This window comes from Rhamphochromis sp. 'chilingali', assembly GCF_963969265.1.
Source record: "Rhamphochromis sp. 'chilingali' genome assembly, chromosome: 5".
Taxonomy (NCBI): Eukaryota; Metazoa; Chordata; class Actinopteri; order Cichliformes; family Cichlidae; genus Rhamphochromis; species Rhamphochromis sp. 'chilingali'.
Window position 1 is genome coordinate 12,869,138 of NC_137932.1, and position 24,039 is coordinate 12,893,176.

General features: G+C 42.6%; 2 protein-coding genes across 3 annotated transcripts in view; both read right to left on the reverse strand.

The window, feature by feature from the left end:
- The window catches only part of foxo3b (forkhead box O3b), a 41,192-nt gene extending 23,138 nt beyond the window's left edge, over positions 1–18,054 (reverse strand). Inside the window, exons 1-2 of the mRNA XM_080883864.1 lie at positions 17,672–18,054; positions 16,603–17,323 (exon numbers count right to left, since the gene is read on the reverse strand). Coding sequence (XP_080739990.1) covers positions 16,603–17,160 — 558 coding nt within the window. The 5' untranslated portion in view covers positions 17,161–17,323; positions 17,672–18,054. The remainder of the gene's footprint in view (positions 1–16,602; positions 17,324–17,671) is intronic.
- A 5,107-nt stretch (positions 18,055–23,161) lies between these two features.
- The window catches only part of afg1lb (AFG1 like ATPase b), a 30,426-nt gene continuing 29,548 nt past the window's right edge, over positions 23,162–24,039 (reverse strand). For both annotated transcript variants that reach the window (XM_080883866.1, XM_080883865.1), the window contains one exon: positions 23,162–23,762. In XM_080883866.1, coding sequence (XP_080739992.1) covers positions 23,616–23,762 — 147 coding nt within the window. In that variant the 3' untranslated portion in view covers positions 23,162–23,615. The remainder of the gene's footprint in view (positions 23,763–24,039) is intronic.

Below are 24,039 nucleotides of genomic sequence, written 5' to 3' on the forward strand. Positions count from 1 at the left end.
CTGCTGCCTCCTTCCTTCACCTCGCTTCCTCTTTTACCTCCCTGTTTTATTCCCCCTTTCCTTGCTCGCCTCAAGTCTGGGTTTGAAAGTTGGAACGTGGCCAATTAACACAAGAGCCGGTTCACCAAACCCAGGCGGTGGAGGAGGGGAACACAGAGAGAGAAAAAGGCTCACATCACTACACACTGACCTACATACACTTCCACCCAGCTGATTGAATCCTACGTTGAAGCCCGCGGCCAATCGCGAGTGGGGGTGGAGTGCCAGCCAGCCAATGGCATTGGCCACTCTTCGCAGAGCTCATGCACTGTCTCTATACAGTTTTCAGTAATCATACAGAGGCAGGGAAAATGAACAAGACGGAGGAAGAAAGGGTGACAGATGCGAGGCACTGAAAATGAGCAAAAGAAAGAGACAGAAGGGGGTGAGAGTGTGGCTGATACTGAGAGGCAAACGTGGCTCAAACGGGCAAAAATTTCACACTTGCTCTCAGCCTCAGTGTCCCATGGTGCAGCAGCCACTGACAGATGAAGTGTAATACTGGCTAATGCTAAAGAGTGGATTAATGGCCCATATTTGTCCTCGCTCCATTCCCGGTCCAAGGCCCAGCCTAACCTTTTCAGAGCCACACCTCTTAATCTCAAATAGTCCCCAAACATGCCAATGAGTTACGTAAAAATATGAAAAATTCCAGAATTTTTTGCTGAATTTTGCCAAACGATTACTCTCCTTGCATGAACATCAGTGAAAACCCTTCGATAAACACTAAAAGTCCTGAATTCCACACCTTCTGTCGGTTTGTGGTTTTGCTGTCACACCAGTGCAACCAGCAGTTACGCACCTCATGATTACATTATCTACTAAACCTCATAATCCCATGATGACCATGAAAGCTGAATTAGATCACTTGTCTGAGTGATTAATCTCTTAAAAAAAACAAACAAACAAAACCTGCACATCGACAACGACTCTTTGCCAATACGGAAAGACAAATGAGATCCGACTCAGTGTAGATGAATTACAAAAAGAAAAAACGAGCAGCCTGAAGTCTGACGTGCTGATAAACCTTAGCAATGTGTGCATGTCACTTCCACAGACATACACTTGTGATAGCATGATGCCATCGCGGAGAGGGTTAGGGCATCTCTGGCAGTGATCAACATGGAAAGTTCAATCTGCAGCCAATTGACTCTAAAACAAAAACTTACATAACTGTTAAGGCTTTGTTTACATGGAAAAGAGATAGGACAAAATAGAAATCCACTATTCTATTCTATTCTATTCTATTCTACTCTGTCGCCGTTTTGCTGTGGTGGCAAAAATAAAGGAAGAAGAGGAAAAAAGGGTGTCACAATCACAACAAAAAAACGCATAGAAGAGCAAACTGAAGGAAAAAGAGGGGGCAGTGGGGAGGCGCAGAGAGACATCATGAGGCACACTAACCCATATTTGAAGAGATTGAGGCGCATATAGCACCATACAACAGAGCCAACACTCTGAAAATGGATTACGAGCCTCCCGTTTTGTTTTTTCTTTCCACGCTGGGTGGTGGAGCCTGCCAGCAGAGATGGCCCTTCATGAATAATGCAAACATTGACTCATGTGGTCATATGAAAATGGATTCCTTGCCAATATTGACCAGTCGAAAAAAAAAAAGGAGAGAGCGAGAGACAGAGAAGCACTCAACTCGCTAAGCTCTCTCCAGAGTGAGGGGGGTCCGAGATAATTAAACTGTACTGTCAAAGTGAAGAGGGGTGGAGGGTTGGTGTGACCCTCCAGTCTGAACGCTGCACCGTGGCAGAGCACTCTCGTGGTGAGAGGAGGGTGTGGAGCCATTTGGAGGCATATCGCGGCATTCGGGGTGGACTGCTCACAGCGTCCGAAGCTTGTCCGCTTCACTTTTTGTGCTTTTTAAAAATCTGTGCAAATTAAGTGTTTTATTTCTGATGTGACACTTTTTCTTGTGCCTGCCTCATCTGGAGTTGGCTTTTTTCCTTCATTTTCTATAATATCATTTGACAACCAATGAAGAGCAAAAGGGATGGAATATTGCTCTCACTGCAAGTTCTACTGCAGCTGTTATTATTGAAGGCTCTGCCTTCCCTGCAAAGAACACAACTTGAGATTAAAGAATCACTGATGCTTTAATTCTGAAAGGACGGGAACCCTGATTTTCACATGCAAAATGCTGTCCTACACTTCTTAACACCTAGTGAAGTGGGAACTACCACAAAAGGTGGTTTTAGAGTGCTTCGGCAGGTGTTTTTTTATGTGTGTGGACAGATTTCGTCAAGTCAAAACCACAATCACATCAAAAGTGATCAGGTTAGACTCACGAAACTTTACAGATTTGTAGTAGAGATCAAAACTAAGGCCGAGTTTAAATATTGGTTTGGTTATTTTGGAATATTTTCTTTAACTCCTCATATGAGGTAGTTTTGTGTATCCCTTAATTTGCCTTGGTTACAGTTGCCTATAGTGTGTAAAGTATCTTAAATACATAACAGGGTCGGACTGCACACTCGCTCCAGCCAAATCATGACTTCCAATACTGTACGTACCCATCTCCCCGTCACCTCCATCAACATGTTGAGGGATTGACAGAAGAGGAGGAGAAAAGCAGAAGGCGAGGGGCCCACTTTCTTTTTCTCAGCTCTTGCTCTCTTTTTAAAAAAAAAGGGTGACCTGAAGGCTTCTTCCAGAAAGGAAAGCATGTGTGCGGGGAAAGTGAAGATTTCTCTGGGGGAAAATGTACAACAACTGCTGAGGCCAGGGCTTTCCCCGGTATTAGCTTAGGCTTCCCTGCACACACATGCTGATATAGACATATATATTCATAGCGAGAACAGAGCCTTCCCTATATCAGGGCTCCTACACATTCAAAGGCTGGGAGCAGAATATGGAAATAAGAAATGTGCACTTCAGAGTGTCTCCTTGAGTTGGTCCTATTTGAAGTATATATAAGGATTTATTCTGTATTTCTACCAGTGCATGCTTTCCTCCTAAGTATCCATGTGTGTTTTGTGTCTATCCTTGCCATGGAGCCATTTTGAGACCCTCCAGGTATTGAGGTCAGTGTCTCTGGATATCAGTTACTCTCCTCAGCAGCACCAAGGGAACTGAGTGATTGATGGGCAGATGGCTAGCTGGTTTGGATGAAGGTCACTCTGGGAACAGAGTGATGATATACAAGCAAAAGGTAATCACAGATACCCATAATGCCTAAAATCATACTGCCACACAGAGTGAGGATGAAGGAAGAGATGAGGGAGAGAGTAACAGAGAGGGAGGCTCTGTGTCTGGGTAAAGCGGTATCCGATGTGCCTTGGGGTTTTGGGGCGATTTCATGCCCCCATAAGCAATGAGAAGCAGAAACACAGACAGACAGACACACACACACACACATGCGCTTCTGAGGATTCTCTCTGCCCAGCTATCCACTTTGGATGAAAAAAGCATGGCACATGGTGAGAATTGGAGAGGTTATCCTCAATGTACCATCTATGTTTCAGGCCTCTGCAACAAATTCAACACTTACATGTTAAATTTCAGCAAAGCTAAATATGAGGGAGAAACTGGAGGAGCATTGTTCGTTTCAAAGTAGGTTTTGTAGGTGAGCAGTTCAACGGCAGAGTTTCACTGAGAGTTACTGGTCCCATCAGTTTGACCTTTCTCTTTATCAGGTAAAGATAGATCCACCCCCGTTTAATATAGCATCTAATAAACACTAATGCAAGATTTTTACCTTCAACCTTAAAAGGGCTGAATTCATTTGCAACACTTCGGGAAGCGCTTCAACTTTGAGATCGTGTTCCTTAATTAAAAGTTATTCAGCTGAAGGTCAAGTCACTTTTTGCTTTGTCAGCAAGCTGTTTCGTGCTTATCAGATCTACCCATATCTTATGTGTCTGTGTTCTGTTCTGCTGAACCTTATCAAGCTCCTAACCTCCCCCCATTCTCTCTTGTAAAACCCAGGTGTGCAAACAGAGAGGTTTACCTAGGTCTCATAAATGATAACAGATAAGAGGAGGGAAGAAATAATAAGGAAGGAGCCAAGCTCCACAGTGACCTTGTAATCTCCCTTCCTTTTAACGTGGATCTTTTCTTCTTACTCAAGGTAATTTATTGATTTATCCTCTAATCAGCAAATATATGATTAAACTGATTTGGTTGCTGTCACTATAAAGACTTGCGTTATATATGGCATCTACTTTGCAATTCTGTAAATATGGATGGCCAGATCAGTCCCATTACAGGTACAGATACTCAATGGGGAAACAGTGTTAAATTATTGAGCTGTACTTCTCTTTGAAAAGCAAAGAACCTCAAGCAGAGAAATACAATTATGAAATAATTCTTCGATTGAAGTGTTTTAGTGAATGACATCATGAAATGCCAGATAGATTGGATGTGATATAATCACCAGTTGCTAAGGAAAAATGTAATCCAAACTTGTTGGCAATGATTCCTGGACATTTCTGGCTCTCACTGGATGAAATCAGTTGCTGCACGTTGCTAGTGATCACATGCCTGCAAAACCTCACTATGTAAGGCAACATCAGGATGTTCATTTATTCCTAACTGTGAAGAAAGTGATTTTGAGCAGAAAGTATAACTTGTTATGTACTTGTACCTAAAATTGTTAATCCTTAAACAATACAATGAAAAAGAGTGAAGCTTTTCTGTTATCCCCTCCTATCATTAAACCACAATAAACCTCAAATTATTACAAACTCACAAACAGAAATTGTTGGCAAGCAAAATGGGAAACGTCTCCACACTGCTGACGCTTTGTATTAGCTCCCTAAATGCTATAATGGCAATCGTCCTAGCAAAACATAAGGGTCTGCTGGTGAAGTGCCGCTTACATATGATGCAGTAAATGGAGAACAGCACCAGACTGGATTTAATAAATGACACAGACCCCCAATCCAGTTATCTCAGTTAGTAGCGAATCAATAGCATGCAAGTAAGATTGTCATTAAGGCCCCAAGCTAGCATTAGCATGCTAATACATACCAATAGCAAGTGGTTTAGCAGGTACAATGGTTACCTCATTAACATAACACACACACACACACACACACACACACACACACACCAATAAAGGAGCAGAGAATGAGATATTAGACAGGAAAACTGAAAACCAAAGTGTGAGGTATGAAGCACGTATGACCAAACCAACAAATGAGAGGTGGTGAGTGGCTTCAGTGGCTTACAGATTCAGTTTTGCACCACTTGTGCACCGCCCCAAAGCAGATGGATTCCAGTTAGTAAAGAGTGCCTCGAAGAAAAATGTCTAATTGAAATTCTATCCCTTGTGTGTTTCTCTCTGCCCTCGCAGTTAGCCTCTCATGCAACCAGGGAAGGGGGGGGGGGGGTTCAGACATCTGATACTAGTGAAAAACATAAATGACACAAGACAAACAAACAAACGTGTTTGTGTAAAATGTTTAAACATGTCCAGATGCATAAATGTAAAGAACTGAATACAAAGAGACACACACTCTTTGATGTAACCTCAGCTGCTGCCATCAGCCTCGTCTTTCTGTGTCAGTGGCTGAAGCAGGCTCAACAATGGCTCGCTTTCATCCCACAGTAACATATCCACACACACATACGCACAACCTCTGAAGTGCTGGGCCATTGTTGTGACTTCATGACAAAGATTGAGACCCTGGGGCCCACTGGAGCCCGAACTGCCAACCACTCGCATCTTAGTTGGTACATATAGCGCACACACACAATAAGGGACCATATTTTGTGTGGGGAAATTGCTCTAGGGACATTATGGGAACTATTATTGTATCCCTAGAAAGAACTGAAAACATCATTCCCTAATTTTAATGATGCATAGAGGATGTGGAACATTGGAGCCCAGCATGTGTACAGCAAGACATCCCAGGCTGTGTAATTCATACCAGAAACTGAGACGCTTTGCATGTGTGACTTCAACCTATAGAGTTACACAGAGACAAAAGAATGCTGTGTGTCTGCACAGAAAGCCTGTGGGTTGAACAGGTGGCTGGCAGGATGGCTGCTTGATGCCACTCTCAGGCTTTGTTTATCAAATCTGGGTTATCAAGTCTCTGTGGTTGGAAAGCCTCCACAGCATGTGAAACTGCACCCTGGCCGGACCAAATGTCAGCACACTTTCTCACTATGAGAACTGTTTTCATTACTGTTTGATGCTGTAGTCACACTGAGTAAAACAGTCGCTGGAGACTGCGGCACAAACAAAATTATTACGATGATGTGATGTGATGACCTCTGAAATCGCTGTGGACAAAGTCTGCGTCCTCTCGCAGTCAGCTGCCATCTTCACAGCGACATCGGTGCCTCAAGATGGCGATAAAACAGCAAGAAGGCAGAGTCAGTCTGCTATCGCTTTGCAGAGGACAAGTTGGCAATCAAATGCAACCTGTGATACGTCTCGTCTTGGGACCCTTGCTTTTATGTAGGAATATAACCGGAATACAACCAGTCGTCAATTAGTTGACCAGTTGGTCACCGCAACTACTTGCAATGAGTGTACAACAGCAAATATCCAATGCAGTAACCGGGCAATCCCTTTACTAGCTGCTCAGAGGTTGATGTTTTTACTCTGGTGTGACTGAGACATAATATACGGATTCTTTAGGTGGAAATAGTTAAATTTAGTGGTTATGCTGAGCTTTCACTGGAATAAATTACTTTTTTATTTAAATAACATTATTAGTGATTTTTTTTAACATCAGACAGGATGTTTTATCATAATTCAAAAAAGCAAAAACGCTAAAATTGTACAGACGTACTCCAAAATGTTACAAATTTACTTCAAGCAACCAACCATCTCATAGCTAATCCATAACAGGTTGCTTTACACTGACATAAACCGTTAGTGATTTCTACTCTAAATACAAGTTGAACAGGTTATTAGACAACAAAGAGATTTGCTGGATGTGTCAAATCGGATCTCAGTTACTTCGTGGGCACTAGCGCTGAATATTGTTAGTGTACTTTGATCAGTTCAGAGTCTTCCGAGTGGAAAGTACCTGAACTATTTTCTTCTATGGTTATGACAGACACTGAGCTAATATATCACACCACTGAGAGCTAGTCATAATCACTTTGTCTTATTCTGTGACTCACACTTTTGCAAACATGTGATACATGCTCGTAGACACCTAGATACACACACAAACACATACACACAGGTGGGGCACCTGAATGTAGCTTGATTGTGGCTTCCAAAACACTTAATCTAAGGTAATCCAGGTTTAATCTGCTGTTATCACTCTTACTGACACAGAGGGGTATGAGTTGTGGCTTCTTTCTTCTCTCTTTCTTTCTTCTTCTTCTTCTTCTCGCTCCTCTGCCACAGAAAGCTTTATTGTACTCAATTAAATGTTAATCAGGAACAGTAGCTCATCCTGTCCTTTACAGACTTGATGATGCCAGATAGGTGGAGCGGTGTGATTGAAAGAGACAAGCTCAGAAGAAAACTAATTAAAGTTTAAAAGCCACAATGGAGAGCCACGTTCAGAAATGATAACTTCAAACACGCCTCAGGCAGATATCTGTTGAGAGAGCGCGGGTGCGGGTAGCCTTACCTGCTAGACACACATTGCTGTTTATAGTACCCCTCCCCACATACACATCTAAAAATACATAAAAAGTCAACACATAAGCCACTGTGTGTTTATTAGTAGATGTTGGTGTGCAGGATGGCGAAGGGAGTCGATTATAGAGGAGGAGGAGGCGACGAGAGAGAAGGGGCCCTCTTTAGCAATGTGGTTATCAGAGAAACTGAAATGTAACGCCACAGCGGGAGGTACATGCATGCTGACTCTGCATGTGTGTGTGTGCGCGTGTGTGTAAGCAATGTGTTCACTAGGTCACCTTGTTATCAGCTGTCACCCAAACTGCGAGTCTTACCCCCCACCTGAAAGACAAGTTGTCGGGTGCTATGGAGACAGATAAATAAACCCCACCCCTTGCCCTGTTGGTATGCAGGCCTTTAAGCATGCACGCACGCAAATGAACGCACGCGCACGCCTACAGCAGCTGGGCTGATAGCAGCCCTTTGGATAGTCATTAGCTATATTCTTGACTGCCCAGCAAGACTTCCTTTGCTCCACTGTTCATTTCCTGTTTTCTAGAAACAAAATATTTCCTTTCTTGTATTCAAGCCCATTGTTTTGCATGCTGTGTTCATATATAAATCAACTGGATTACAACTGATTGAGGAGAAAGTCATATTTTGATGCACATCACTTCAAGACATTTGGAAAATAATTTTATTCACCAAAACTGATGATACATGTAAGCAGTAAATACACAGGTTGGGCCAGCTGCTAATGAGCTTATTTAGAAAGAGCAAACTGGGCTAAAGGGGATGTATAATTGCTGTTTTCCTCCGTGTCTTATTTCTTTTTACAGAGCCAGACAGACGGTGTGTCTCAGAGCGGCATGTGCATTTTCCAGACTAGCGTTTCTGGATTCTATCTTGAACCTTCCTGCTCAGACTCTGACCTAGAAAAGTGCTTTGGTTAACCTTTCCCTCGGGAGGTTGAAGGCAAGGGTCAATTACAGAACAGTAGGGCTGGAGCAGGAAGACAAGTAATGACATGCTTTCAAACTTACTGTACGAGATTTAACTGAGGCCGTTCAGGTAAAAACTAATGTTTAACCACCAGATAAACCACTGCAGAGTCAGGTTTTGTTCCTAGATGTTAAAATACCTGCATATGTGGACATTTTTGATTTCTTTTTCTTGGAACTTTCTTTATTTAGCAGCTGGCGATGACTCTTGCAACTTCAGCTGTGCACTTTGCTGCAGTTATCTGGCTGAAACACCAGTTTTGTGCACTAACAGTTGGAAAAAGATCAGTGTAATCTGATGTCGTATAAACTGCTGAGCAAATGTTTTGCAGCATGAGGGTTCCGCGATAGCAGCGTCACAAATGTGATTCAACAGGCTCTGGAAAGAACCTGCAACACGATAGCTGCAGTTTTATAAAGCGACGAAGAACTTAAAATAATCCTCTGGGAAAATTCCACCTGTGATTGTTAGCACGCCGGCTGTGGGAAATAACTGTGTTATAACTGTAACACAGCCAGTAATAATCAACAACACTAACGAAAAATGAGGTCTCTTAAAAGCGTTTGAGGGAACAGCTAAAAATGAGGATAAATGTGCTCATATGCAATCTTAACAAAAGCTAGATAAGATAAATTGATACCATTCTGTTGCCTGTAGAGTAAATATGCAGTTGAACCAGGGGCCCATTAGTTGAGCTAAGCATAAACACCAGCATCAGTGGGAAAACAGCTGTCCTTGCTCTGTCCAACGGGAACAGAACCCACTCACCACCTTGTCTGAAGTCCATTAATTAAATATATGTTTGTGTAATCCTGTTCAAAAGCTGAGGAAACACCCAATTTTTTGTTGTGTTGAGATATAGTGGAGGTCTGGACACAGATACTGACAGAGACTCTCAGCACGTTGACGTTAATGGGCTTGGACACACGGACTGTATATAAAAGATGGACATAGCAGCCATGACATCACCTCTTGGACCGTTTTTCAGACTGGCTGCAAGCAAGGATGGATCTGACTGAGAGGACGGGGGATGCTTCACACATATACAACAGCAAACTCTCAATCACAACCGAGTTCTGCTCCAAATCACAACTTTTTTCTCATCCTTTTAGGGTCTAACTGGGACTATAGTTTAAAGGTCTGCACACAAAAGGCTAGGCAAATATAGTGCCAGTCAAAAGATGTTGGGGTGATGGTAGTCAACATATCACCCACCCCTAGAGTAATTTTATACCAATGTGTGGTGCCCTTGGTGTGATGCCAAACAGCATTGTACCTGCAATGTCCGCTAGTCGTGCACCTCTTAATATTTGTAACCTGGATTTTTGAACTGCTGCTGCCACAGCTGGCTTGAAGACTCAGGTGTCGGTTTTTACCCCTGTTTTATTGATATATATCAGTACAGAAGTTTCAAAAAACCTTTGAGTATAAATGGATGTGGCTGTGTGATCGCATTACATCTGGCACGTGAAGCAACCAAACCGGCAGGTACACTGGAGCCTTAATCCCTTACTGCATGAGGTAAAATGCTGAGTCAAACCAAGCCCTCATCTTGAACCTGCAATTCGTGTGTAGGACACATGTGTTTGTATTTTAGATGTTATCAATAACTGGGCATGTGCAGGCATGTGTCTGTTTAACACATGCAAAACACATAACACACACACTATGACCGGTCTGCTTCCAAAATCCAAGCCTTGTCAAAACACAGCTGGGCTCCACTGAGGTTTTAGGACTATTCATTCGTATTATAAAACCTTGAGTGTCTCAAAAACAGAGTTGCGTTACAATAATGGCCACCAAAAAAATAAATAAAAAATACTCCCTTGATATTGCCTTGACTCCTTCTTGTCTTTTTTCCTTAATGAGAGGAGAGGACCGAGATTTATCTCCATTCATTAGAGCCCACAACAGATCTCAAGAGTTGCGCTTCAGAGGAGCAGCGGCAAGCTACAGGGGAATGGCTTGTTTTTGCTCACCACGGTGTTTTACATCCAGACAAATGAGGGAGCTGGCAGGAAAATAATGAGGGATGGAGTGAGAGTGAGAAAAGGAGAGCGGACTAAAGAAGAGGAGTTCAAGCAATGAAGGAGAGACTGAAATGGTGAGAGAGGGTTCGCCTTTAGCCAAGAACAGGCCCTTAAAAATTAATATGGTGATCTGAATTCATCCCAAGTGCACTGAATAATTGAGAAGTGTCTTTGAGGAGAACAGGTCGTTCTGAGGGTGACATGGGTGGTGAGGATCCAGAAAATTAAGAGAAAAAGAGAGAAAGAAATCAGAAAGTGTGCTTTTTTATTGTCCAGCCTCCTTAATGTTCACACAAAGCTCTCCGGAGACTTCAAAATGTGCTTCTTTCTGTGTGTTTCATAGGCCTGACTAATTATGACAGAAAATCTGAAGAAGAATACAGGTTTTAATGCAGAGTCAGATGGATAGACAGATAAGGTAATGAAAAAGAAAGAAAAGCAGATGCTGGCACTTGTTGACGTACAAGCGGCCAAAAGTATTTGGACACCTTTGTTATCTTACATCTGTGAGTTTTTAATTATTGTTTCCTTGTTCCACTGAAAGGGGAATCCGAATGCTTCGGCACACAAATGAATACAAGACTATAATAGCGCATAACCTTGCAACATAGTTTGGGAAACACCCTTTCCTGCCAAACCACGTCTTTAAATCTGCAAGTGCAGATATTTTTGCGAGTACAGTGTCAGAAAACATCTGCATTTGGAACAGCTGAAAATGACAAATACAGAGTGAGTAAACCAAAATATAAAAGTTGTACAGCTAAGCAATGCCCTCAGGCTCACTACACTCTCTCTGTAAGCCAATGGGGGCTCCTATTTTGCATTGTTTTCTTGAGGTAGCTGATTATGGCCTCTTTAAAATAACACGTTTGGAAACTGACTTTACACTGACTCCAAGCCAGGTGTCATCACCCATCCCCTCCCACCATCTCACCCATGAGCTTATATGGATTGATTTCCCAGTTGGTCTTGCAGCATAATTTCTCCCTATGACTTATGCAGAAATTGCATATGGATATGATTTTGATTTGTCTGCATACTTTTGTCCCTTTAGAATGATTTTCAGATGCACATCTAGATGGGAAAAAGCTGCTTGGGCCTTTTAAAGAAGATGTTCCCATAGATTGGAATGGAACTGGATTGGAAATGGAACTGGAACAGAACCTGGGGGTTTCCTGCACACCGAGGTTGACTGCTCTGGAAGACGCTATTCACACTTGAGGGGGAGCCTGAAGCTGGTGTGTTCCTACAACCCATTGTCCCTTTCGTCTTACGCCCTTCCTTGGGGAATCACAGCCAGAGGGCAGTTGTAATACCCCAATTTAGAGCAAAGCTTGTTAATTTACCCCCTCCTCTCGTCCCCTCCTCTTACTGTCTCCCCCCCCCCCCCCCCCTTTTTTTTTTTTGCTTCACTTCCTTCACATTGGTAATTTCCCAGCTCCATCTGAGAGGACTTCAGATTGTGCTCCACATACATACAGACACATACACACACCACCCATTTCTCCTGTCTAATCTTTTTTGGTATTCTCCTTCAGTATTATGAGAGTTTCTTTAATATCCCGTCATCAACCTCAAAGAGTGCTTAAAGCTGAGGTAGGCCACATGTTTTTCCTCTGGCTGGACAAAAGAAATCCTTAATAATACAACTGTAATTTAAGTGGTCTGGGAGGGAACTAGACTCGTTTGCCTCCCTTGGACTCTGGTTTTAGGCTTTAGAAAATCCAGCCCTATTACGAGAGACTGGTCAATCACGTCTTTTCAGAACAGATCAGGTGAGTAGTCATATAAAAGGTGAAATAAAAATAACAATTTTACTATGGCATGCAGGGTTTCAGCTCATATCAAGAACTATTTTCACTATTTTCTGGTGTTTTATTTGATTTGCTGTTTCTAGAATTCGATCTGCACTCAAGCTGGGCTCCTATCACCCAAATAAATCTCATCCAACACTGGAATAATGAGCAAGGAATGAAAAGTGAAGAAAGCTGTATTTTCCCCCTACTTCCCTTTTTCTCCACCTTGTCCCGCTGTAATAGAAACAATAAATAATTTCGGCTCCAAAGAATCAACTGTTTCGGAGTGCCTGGATAATCAAACACAGGTTTTTGTAACTCTCTTTTCCGCACAAAATCAGATGGTCTAATATGTAACGGTTAGGTCCGGAGCCTGTTTCTATCCCTGCGTGTGTGACTGTTGCAGTTGTTCTGTAGATGAACCTGTTTTCTTTTCTCTTTGTAGAGTGAGAATCAGATAAGGTGCCTTTAACTCATGTGGTTGTGACTCAGTGTTCTGCGGTTTCAGCTGAACGTGAAGTCTCTCCAAGTATCCATCAATTATCCAAGGACTTTAATATTTGTTTAAAGTGTGTTGCAACCATAAGGATCTTAAAGACTAACATAATTTAATCAATAAAATTAATTTCAGATCCCTGTATTAATTTACAACTCCTGAACTGTTTCGATAAGCCCGAACATGACCAGACAAATGCACTAGATATGTCTCAGCATGTCTGTGTGGAAATGTCTGGTCTAACCCTATTTAAAAAAAACACACACAGACAAGAGCTTAAGCAATCAGCTTTATATCAGATGGTGATAACCGTACTTTATGTGCAGTGTAGCTGTTACAACCTCTTAACCTTAATTACCAATGTGACATAACTAGGGCTTGGCCTGTGACGGGCAGCCATTGGGAACAGGGAGCCTATTACAACGAGGTTAAGTAACACTGGAGCACAAAGTTCACTGCAGCTCAGAATACTTGCGTGTACTTGCACAGAAATACACACAGGTGCACCTAATCTTTCGTTTATGCAAACAACACGCACACACACACAAACCCAGTGTTATGCATGTGCATGCATGTGTGCTATTTTGAGATTCACTCCCCCGCCATACCAAAGCTTTTTAACACACATTTCAGCAACTCTGAACCAGACCACCCCCACCACCACCACGACAGAAACCTTGCTGAGAAACTGCAAAATATACTGGTTCAGTCCAAAAAGTTAGGTGTATTTGGTCTAGCACACTCAGGAAAAATGCTCATTGGATTCTGCTTCTGAGGGCAAAAAGACTAGTATAGAATTTTTGATAAGAATAAAGAAAAGATAAAGTTTTTCTTTTAACTTAGGAAATGAACACTTGTTTTCAGTGTCTAAGAACAAGTTAATGACAAATGGTACATGTTTCAGGAAAAGAACATCCAGTTTCCGTACCCGATTAAAGACAATCTAAGGTAATAAAAGCGTTATTGTTGGCTATCTGCTTTTACTGAGGCTGATGGTTAACTGAGAAAGACATGGAGCACAATGTTGTAGGTGGGAACCTGGAGAGAGACCTCAGGAGGATTACTAGGATTTGCTCAGCAAATCTCCTCAACAAAGGTGCCCTGGGTGCATGAAACTGTAGGTGTTCAAACCTCTGTGTGGAGGTGAAACCTAAGAGCAAAGGAAAGGGACTCTGAGGTCCCCATGCAGAGGCAGTCCTCTGAAAACTGGGCTCTGCAGGCTGTCTTTAGTTTCATGGGCTTTTCACTAAAGCCTTAGTACAGCTTGGGACATGCTCAGGCCTTAATGCTGAGAAGCCTGCTCATTATTTCAGAGCTGTAGAAGTGTCATCCTTTAAAAATCCAGTGTTATTGAATCACAGATTATTTCAACACAGATTTCAATAAAGATTTGGTGAATCCCTGCAACATGTTTAACTTTTTTTTCTCCAGTTTGAGACGTTTTGTATAACACTTTGAATAACTAGATTCCTCTATGAAGGAAAATGATCCCAGCTGTGGACGTACACCTAATGAACTTGTGGCTTTGATAAACATCACCACCCTGCAGATGGTATTTTACATCCCTAAACGCCACTGGAAGTAAAGCCCAAGATCAGCTGGAATGAATGGCCTGTATTTGTGTAGCACTTTCCTAGTCCCTAAGGACCCCAAAGCGCTTTACACATTCAGTCATCCACCCATTCTCACACACACATTCACACACTGGTGATGGCAGCTACATTGTAGCCACAGCCACCCTGGGGCGCACTGACAGAGGCGAGGCTGCCGAACACTGGCGCCACCGGGCCCTCTGACCACCACCAGTAGGCAACGGGTGAAGTGTCTCGCCCAAGGACACAACGACCGAGACTGTCCAAGCCGGGGCTCGAACCGGCAACCTTCCGATTACAAAACTCTCTGTTCTTGAAGTCTGGAAACCTGCAAGCACAAACCACTTTATCTAATTTACTACCACCGCTCCAGCACCAAAACACATTAAATGGAAAGTTTTCCTCAGCATCACACATGTAAACAAACCAGCACGCACAAGAATATGTTTCTGGTTAGTCAGTTGGCAAGTATCCTGAAGATTCCTGATCCAGACTTCTAATTTCTGTGTTTACCTTTGCTCAGGCTAAAAACAAATCCAATCTGATTCACAAAAGATGTTTTTTGGAAACCTCAAGGCACTCTTCCTAATGGCCTCAATAAACGTTGCTCACTGCTCATTTCCTAGAATCTCAAAGGATGTGATGGGTAGCATGACGCCGAGAGACACACTGGCCACTTGAATGAAATATGCCTGGTTAAAATAAACTGCACTACTCTGTATCACAGATCTGTGATAGAAAAAGACGTCAAAACTCTGTTACAGCTAAAAGCAGCTAGAGTCTGCCTGTCTTATTCAACAAAAAGAAGAAAGAAGAAGGCATAGGCTGTGAGCCCCGGCCAAGATTTACTGACAGGACATGTGTAACACTAAACCTCTGACAGCTTGGCCCTCATGCCCGAAATTCCAGGAGTAACAGCCCTGCATGGTGACGGTGAACTCGGCCTTGATGAGGCTACACCCCGAACCATATCACATAAGAAAACTTGAGAAGGCCTGACAAAATATGGGCCCCCAAAGGACCGATCCTTCAGCTTATGGTGGGTGTTAATCTCTGCCCTTTGACCTTTTGTACTTCCCTCCAACGCCCTCTCTTTTTTCACAGTCCCCATATGCCTTTTCAGTCACCAGATCGATGCATAACAGCTCGCCCAAACTCAGGGCAGATCTTATGTAATTCCCCCATGGTAGGATCAGCAACCTTGGCAGTTGCCTACCTGACCCAGGAGACTGGCAGATCCCTGCCAAGGTTTACATAACAAATAGCAAACAGGGCAATGCCTCTGTGGTTACAATAACATAATGGAAATGTGTCTCATATATATATATATTTTATCCAAGTGACTATCAAAGTGTCATTCTAGTATCGCAACCACAGAAAGACTGAATGGTTTCACTGAACCAACCACAGTGAGGTTTCATTGCAGAGGTTAGTCATAAAAGGAAGGCCTCGGGATTCAAATGTTTCCACTGAGCACTAGTGTTAAATTGTTATGTTTACATTCAGCTCCTTGGCCAACGGATTAGCTGCTGTTCAGTAACTGTCTTATATAACTGCATCATTCTTTGAAAGTCTTATGTAGCACCGCTTTACTCAAAATATGCCACTGTGTTTCCAGACAAACTGGTTCAAGTGTTCGTTTGCTCCATTTCCAGCCATCAAAGAAATATCACGGATCAGGAACTTGGAATTTTTCCAAGTCTTATAATGTTTTTTTGGAATAAGCTCCTCCTGTCACATTTTGTTACATTTAGAAGATAATTATGTAAAGGATTTACCAATCCTCATGCTGATTAAAGAGATTCGTGATCTTAAATGGCCTTAAAAAAAACCTGTGTTTTCTTACTGCTCTGTAATTTTTTCCATTAGCATGATAATGAGAGGTGTAATGAGTGCCAGACTTCCCAAATAAATAGAAGCTGAAAGGGGGGGGGGGGAGGGGGGAATCTACAGTCTTGGCATAATTGAGTGCATGTGAGTGTCTGTTTGTGAGTGTACGTCAGTGGGTTTGCAAGCCACATGCTTTTTGTTTTTGTTTTGATGGAGGAAGGGGGGGGGGGGGGGGGGGGGGGGCTGGTGGGCTGGATGGTGGGAAGACTCTTACCTTCCATCCTGCGGAGCTGTTGCTGTCGCCTTTGTCTTTGAAGTAAGGGATGGATCTCACCATCCACTCATAAATCTGGGACAGTGTCAGTCTCTTTTCTGGCGAGCTCTCAATGGCTTTGGTTATCAGGTCGGCGTAGGAGAGATTCCCCCAGGCGTTACGGCGAGATGATGTTTTCCTTGGGGTCTGCACGGCAGACAAGCTGCTGGGGTTCAGAGCGCCAGGGGTGGCCGTCGGGGAGTGTGTGGAGAGCGGGGAGCCACTGCTCTCCTGGCCGGGTGAGGAGAGCGCTCCATCGGCAATGGGACTGTTGCTACTCTGATCTTCTGCCGCCGCGCCAGAGCCATTGACACTGATGGCAGCCGCGGTGGCACTGTCCTCTTCGTCATCCTCTTCCTCGGGTATAATATCTGTGTCATTGCTCTCCGGCTTCACCGCGCTCGAGTCCGGTCGCGGCAGAGGCCAGGTGCAAGACCTTGGCCGCTTTTGGGGCTCAAAGTCCGGGTCTATAGCCACTTCCAGGTCCTTGAGTGTGTCGGGGAGCGGAGCCTCAGCCATTCTCTCCGGCTCCAATCACAATCTCGCCCCCGCTGCCAGATAATAAAGTTAAAGGACAAGAAATGGAGAGCTGTCAAAGTCGCATCCCGTGAATGCGCGCTCCCGTCCTTTGTTGCTAATTCTATAGCAGGTAAGTCCCGAGAAAAACTTCAGTTATTCACGCCTGGGAAGGACAGGAAGAAAAACAAGAATCAAACCCAAAGCACTTGGTTATAGAAAAGCAAAAAAGCATAAACGACAAAAAAAAAAAAAAAAAAAAAAAAGCCGAGTCTACAAAACACAGTGCTAAATGTGTCAGTGAAGCCACACTAGTACTATTTAAACATGGCACCCCGTGATCTTCACTACATTTATAATAAAATACTACTTCACTAATACTACTTCACTAACAGAAGCTCTACGTATAATCCCCTCCTGCTGCAAGAATCTGGAGAGCACCGGCGGAGGAGAAAGTGCTAAAGCTTCCTTTCTCTGGGGCATAAATCTGTTACGAACACTTTAAATTAAATACCTTGCACGGCCGGTCACTTGATAGCACAAAAAACCCTCAAATACAGAAAAGACTAAATCCCGGATTGTCCACAGCCACTTCCAGTTGCCATCTTGACTCTTTTCTCTTTCACTCCTCAAGTGCGCACAGCGATGTAAATGCAGACAGGACGCATGCAGGGCAAGTCGGTGTCGATGTGGAATAAGACTGCCACCTCACTCCGGGTTACTACTGTATCTCGATCTGCCCTCCACACACTGAGATACATACACACGCGCATGCATAGGCTCACACACACTCTTTACACACACGCGCGCACGCAAGTCGATTAAAGACCAGCCCTCTGGATCCTGCGCATGGGATCGCCTTTTAAAGTGACACTACAGTTACATCGGACAGCTGTATCTCTGCGCTCAGAGGAGGCTGGAACTAAAGATTGCTGCACGGCTGGGACACGTCCTGACATGTCAGTGAAGTGCAAAGAAATTAAAGGACACAGGAGGAGAAGGAAGAGGGAGAAACACTGAAGTCCTTAACATGTTTACTTCAGAAAGGATTTCACTGTTATTGGAAAGCTAACATATTGTTTCAGGAAATGGAATTTGTGCCACAACAGGTGCAGGTATATATATATTTTTTAAAACGCAACAAGTTTAATGTCAGTTGCTTCATAAAACCTTATAAATTGTTACATTTATCAAGTTTTATATATGATGCAATATTAAAATTATTCGTTTTTTCGCCAAAACATATCTAAAACATTTATATTAAAGTGATATTTAAAAACATACTGATTTACATCCATCTTTAAAGTTAACTTCCTATTCAGTACTCAAAGTTCAGTGGCCGATTGTGCCTTTAATCAGTCAATCACGCCCAGACCACTCCCACTTTTGTAGTCCAGAATTACGTCATCCCTTCTAGAGATGAGGAGAGTAATCCTAGATGGTTCTCGGTCCAGTAAGTGATGCTCTGGGCCTCCATCCCCTCCTCCCCGCTGCTTCTCCTCCACCTTGACTGCTTCAAAAGAGCCTCGTCCACGTCTTTGTTTCACCGAGCGCGCGTGTTCGCCTTTCTGTGCAGGAATGCGCGTTCATGAAAGACTGAAGCAAAAATATCACTGAAGCATTACAGTATGGATTCATTACTTTATCTTTTCAAGCATTTGATCCAATAACACGTTACAATTTATGTGCTGCTTTCTTTTGTTGATTTATCGCGTTTAATTTCTATGGCGTCATTGTCACATTTAAGGGTGAGGATATTGCTTCCAGTCAGATCATGCAAATAAACAATGTATTATCCATTTGCTGGCCTTTGAGTAAATCTCATCACAGTGCACAAGCATTAAGTATCAGTTGGTTGTTATTATTAACACTATTGTTTTACTGTGCTCAATGACACACATTTTCCCAGGTGGCCTGGTAGCCTACAGCTCACACGCTCATCCACAGCAGCAGGCTAGAGTGTGTACTGTACAGAATTACACACACACACGCATTGTGGGATGGTTTTTGTTCTCTTCATGTCAAAGAGAATACCTGATGCAGCAGTTTGGCGCCTGCCGAGAACTACAGAGTTAAATGCTCAGTGGATGTTCAGCGGGAGGTCAGGATGTCTGAGTTTACACACACACACACACACACACACACACACACACACACACACACACACACACACACACACACACACACACACACACACACACACACACACACACACACACACACAAAAGCCCTGTGTACTTTCACCAACATGATCACACTTTTATCTTTCAGCTGCTTTATATCAGGCTGAATCTTCAAGATATCCGAAGGGAGTTAGTGTTTGGTTACTCGGGGAGAATTTTAAGAATGATTTTGTTTGGGTTTAATATTTTTGCAGCAGTAAATCATTAACTACACTACATTTGATGGTTTCCCCCGCTCTAACTACTATAAATCTGATGCACCGATTGTTATTTTTAAAATTATTTCAAGAACTTTGAGACATTTTTACACTGAATCTGCTCTTATAAACCTTAAAATTGGCTTTATTTGTATAACTTATTTTGCTTTGTAGTCTTTTATTTCTTCCATAGCTGTAGCAGTTATTTCTTGAGCACATTTATAGCATCTATTTAGCCAAAAAAGCCTCAACCTTTAGATCAGTGGTGTCAAACATAAGGCCCAGGGGCCAGAATTGGGCCAGCTGGACGGCTTTGGAAAGTGAAAACAAGGGTGCAGATTTTGGTCTTTTAATTATACACATATACATATACATACATACATATATATACACACACACATATATATATATATACATACATACATATACTGACTTGTGTTTGCTCTGTCATCTGGTCAGCAATATTGACATGCACATTTAAAATAATGTGCCTATATTTTCTTTTATTCTATGTAATATTTTATAAGTGGAAGGTATGCACTCTACTTCCTTTCTAGGTCAGTTTGTTGTGCTCCAAGATAAGTCAGCTTCACCCTACATGCCCCTTCTGAAGCTTGTAAATCCAGGATTGTCAACACACACAAATTAAAAAGCATCTGAATTTTAACTCCTCTTCTTTCGTCCAGGTGAAATCACAACATTATCAGGACAGTTTTAGGCAGCAGCCTGATAAGCGAATGGATGATATGACGGTGGATAGGAGTCAAAAGGTGAACTGTTTTAGTCTTCCCTATGTCAGCATGGGGTATCTAGAATCCAGGCAGGCTGAGACGACAAACATCCCTCTAAGCCAGCGTAAATCATCCAATTAAGACAATCACAAAGCAAGGGCGGCCTTCTCTGTTTATGTCAGATGTTTACCCCAAATGGCATAATGGTCTGATTGGATTAGGGGCCTCCCCGTGGGTGGAGATCGTTTAAAAAAAAACAAATCCCAAACTTTAATTGAAAGTTGTATGGTGGGTGGACTTGCATCCTTTACTACCCACTCAAGCACATTTTAATGATTGCACACATGATGTGTGTACACGCACCCACATCGTGTGTATGTGTGTGTAGGTGTGTGCGCTTAAATCTAATGAGATTATACATTTACCTCAGTGTTTTTGTAAGCTACTTGTTCCATGATACTGGCTGGATGGACACTTCGTATAAACAAACTATGTTACATAACGGTCTTGGTTTAGATAATGTAGTCTGTAGTCAGAGTGGGTTTGTCTGTGATGGAGCGGTGCACTGTGATGACCTTATCCTTAAATGTTAAGCCCTCTGCCGCCTCCTACAGGCTCAAATGAGGGAAGTGCAAACGAATATGGATAACACAGTTAAAGTTCAAACTGACTTTGAATTTACACGAAAATATAGATGATATACAAGAAACATATTTATATTTTAATAACCACAAATTAGATATGCGCAAACTTACTGATCAAGTTGTTAGGTACACCTGCTCAGCTCCTTGTTACTGCAAATATACAATCAGCCAATCACATGGCATCAACCCAAAACAATTAGGCATTGTCAAGATGATCTGGTGCTCGAATTGTGGATCAGAATCAGGAAAAAAGGTGATTTAAGTTAGTTTGAAAGTGCCATGGTTGTTGGTGCCAGATGATGAGCCAGTCGGAGTATTTCAGAAATAACTGAACAACTGAGATTTTTCCACGCAACCATCTCTAGGTTTCCACCAATAAAAAAGAAAATATTCAGCGAGTGGCAGTTTTTCCAGCGTAAATGCGCTGTTGATGCTACAGGTCAGAAGCGAAGGGCCAGACTGCTTAAATGACTGCTTGTTACAACTAAAGTATGCAGAGGAGCATCTCTGACTGTACAGCACGTCAAACCTTGAAGCAGATGGGTTACAGCAGCAGAATTCCACACTGGGTGCCTCTCCAGTCAGCCAAAAAAAAAAAAGGAAAATGGGGCTTCAATTCACCCGAGTTCACTAGGTGTTGGACAACATGACACTGGAAAACTGTCGTCTGGTCTAATGGGTCTTGATATCCAACATTTGGGTGGTAGGAATTAAGTATAAACAACATAGTCAAACGAGCTTGCAAAGAAAAGCGTCTGGACTTCTTTAAGTTGCTTGAAGACGTTTCACCTCTCATCCGAGAAGCTTCTTCAGTTCTAAGGTCAAATGGTGGGGAGCCAAACAGCCACTTCACAAGCGTATGGCACAACATAGAAGAGCCACCTCCACAGGGCAAGACTCAGCAGTCCATCTGCATCTTAAGGATAAAGGACACTCTTTCGAGGATGCCAATGTTCAAATTTTGGACAGAGAGGACAGATGGTTTGAAAGAGGAGTGAAAGAAGCCATCTATGTCCACTGTGAGCGACCATCTTTGAACAGAGGCGGTGGTTTACGACACCAACTGTCTGCCATCTATAATCCAGTTTTGAGTTCCCGCCCCAGACACCTTAACGCCCACTCACATCCTGGGCCATCTGACCTCAGGAATTCGCATGATAAGGTGGGGCCAGGTTTCATAATGAGCTCACCCGAAACCCTGGCTGATTGGGACCCACACCCTTTTTCACACCTTGGCTCAGGCGATTAGAGGATCATCAGGGGGTCCTTTTGTCCCTCTTTGGGGGGATACTCCCACTAGGTTTAAATCTGGGACTCCCCACCATTTGACCTTAGAACTGAAGAAGCTTCTCAGATGAGAGGTGAAACGACTTCAAGCAACTTAAAGAAGTCCAGACGCTTTTCTTTGCAAGCTCCTTTGACGACGATGACCTGGATGACTGAGAACCTTCACAGATATAAACAACATAAAAGCATATATATCCATCCTAACCTCGTATCAATAGTTCAGCAGCCTGGTGATGATGTAATGGTGTGGGGGATTTTTTCTTGGCATACTTTGGGCCTTTCAGTACCAACAGAGTATCTTTTAACCACCACAGCCTAAGTGAGTATTGCTGCTGACTGTGTCCATCCTTTCAGGGCCACAGTGTACTGATGGTTGCTTCCAGCAGGATAACACATCATGTCACAAAGCTCAAATCATCTCGAACTGGTTTTTTGAACATGACAATGAGGCCACTGTACTCAAATGTCCACAGTCACCAGAACCAACAGAACACCTTTGTGATGTGGTGGAATGGGAGATTTGCATCATGGATGTGTAGCTGATAAATCTGCAGTAACTGTGTGATGCTATCAATATGGACCAAAATCTCAGAGGAATGCTTCCAGTATCTTGTTGAATCTATGCCACAAAGAATTAAGGAAACTCTGAAAGGACTTGCAATTCCAAAGTTTAACTGATGAAGTGGATGGTGTCTATATATACACACTCTCTATATACTATATAGTCCTCTTAATCCTGTTGTCATGTTGAAATATGGGCTCTAAGTTGCTTCAAATCATCAATTTGGCTCAAATGTCATAAAAACCTTACAGAGAAATTTAAAGATCTATTCAAAAAGTGCACAAATAAAACAAATATTATTGCGAGACAAAGTCAACTTTATTTTCTCTCCGATTTCATAGAAAGCTTACAAAAATGGCAGAAGTTCCTTAAAATAAAATACATTAAGTATATTGAATAATAGCAAGCATATCCTAAATCAACATCAGTGCTCAAATGGACAGCTTGAAAACACCTTGCCCTTTTCACATCCACCCACTAGAGGGCAGTAACCAACTGCAGTGAAACACACTTCCCTCCTCTCTAAAGTGAGCGCCCGTTTGCCTGTGGTTTACTCATGTTAGAGAGGTTTTCATATTATTTAAAACAAATCGTTTTCAATGGGGAGATAGTGCATGTCACAAAAAAGGACCAGGCAGAAAAAAAGTACAACACACACACACAGGTACTATGCTTTGTTTTGCCTTGTTAAATATTGATTTCTCTGAAGAAGAAAAAGATGATTTTGGTTTCCCAAAACAGACTTGGTCTTTTCTACTTCTGCTTAACTGAATACATCTCCTATGCAGTGTTAGTGCTTAGAGGCTCTGTGCTGTGCCGAGGTAGATAATTATCATGACAGTTAGGAACAGGCGCTAAGTTTCACTGTAGGTCTTTCTGCGATTGCGGTCTCCCTCCAGCCAGTATGCCTCCGTCTGCATCTCCATCAGTCTAGAGATTGTCCTCTGGAAGGCAAAGATCTCTTCCTCGGCTGTGAAGAGGGTAAGTCGCTCTGCTGCCTCCTGAATAGACGAATCGACACCAGAGTTGGCAACTTGTATACTCAAAAGAGAAATGTTTATGCAGCAGGGGAGAAAGATTAAATCATCGGGCTAATGAGCATAGAGTCATCGATTTAATCTCCAGCCTGTACATCTGTGTGTAAATACGTGAAAGTGAATACTGCATTTCTGTAAAAAGGATCTAGATCTTAGTGAATTCTTCCCTAAAACAGAGAAATTGAGGACACAACTTCAATAGCAGCAACAAGCAAGTTTGTTATTAAACGAAAAAAAGAAA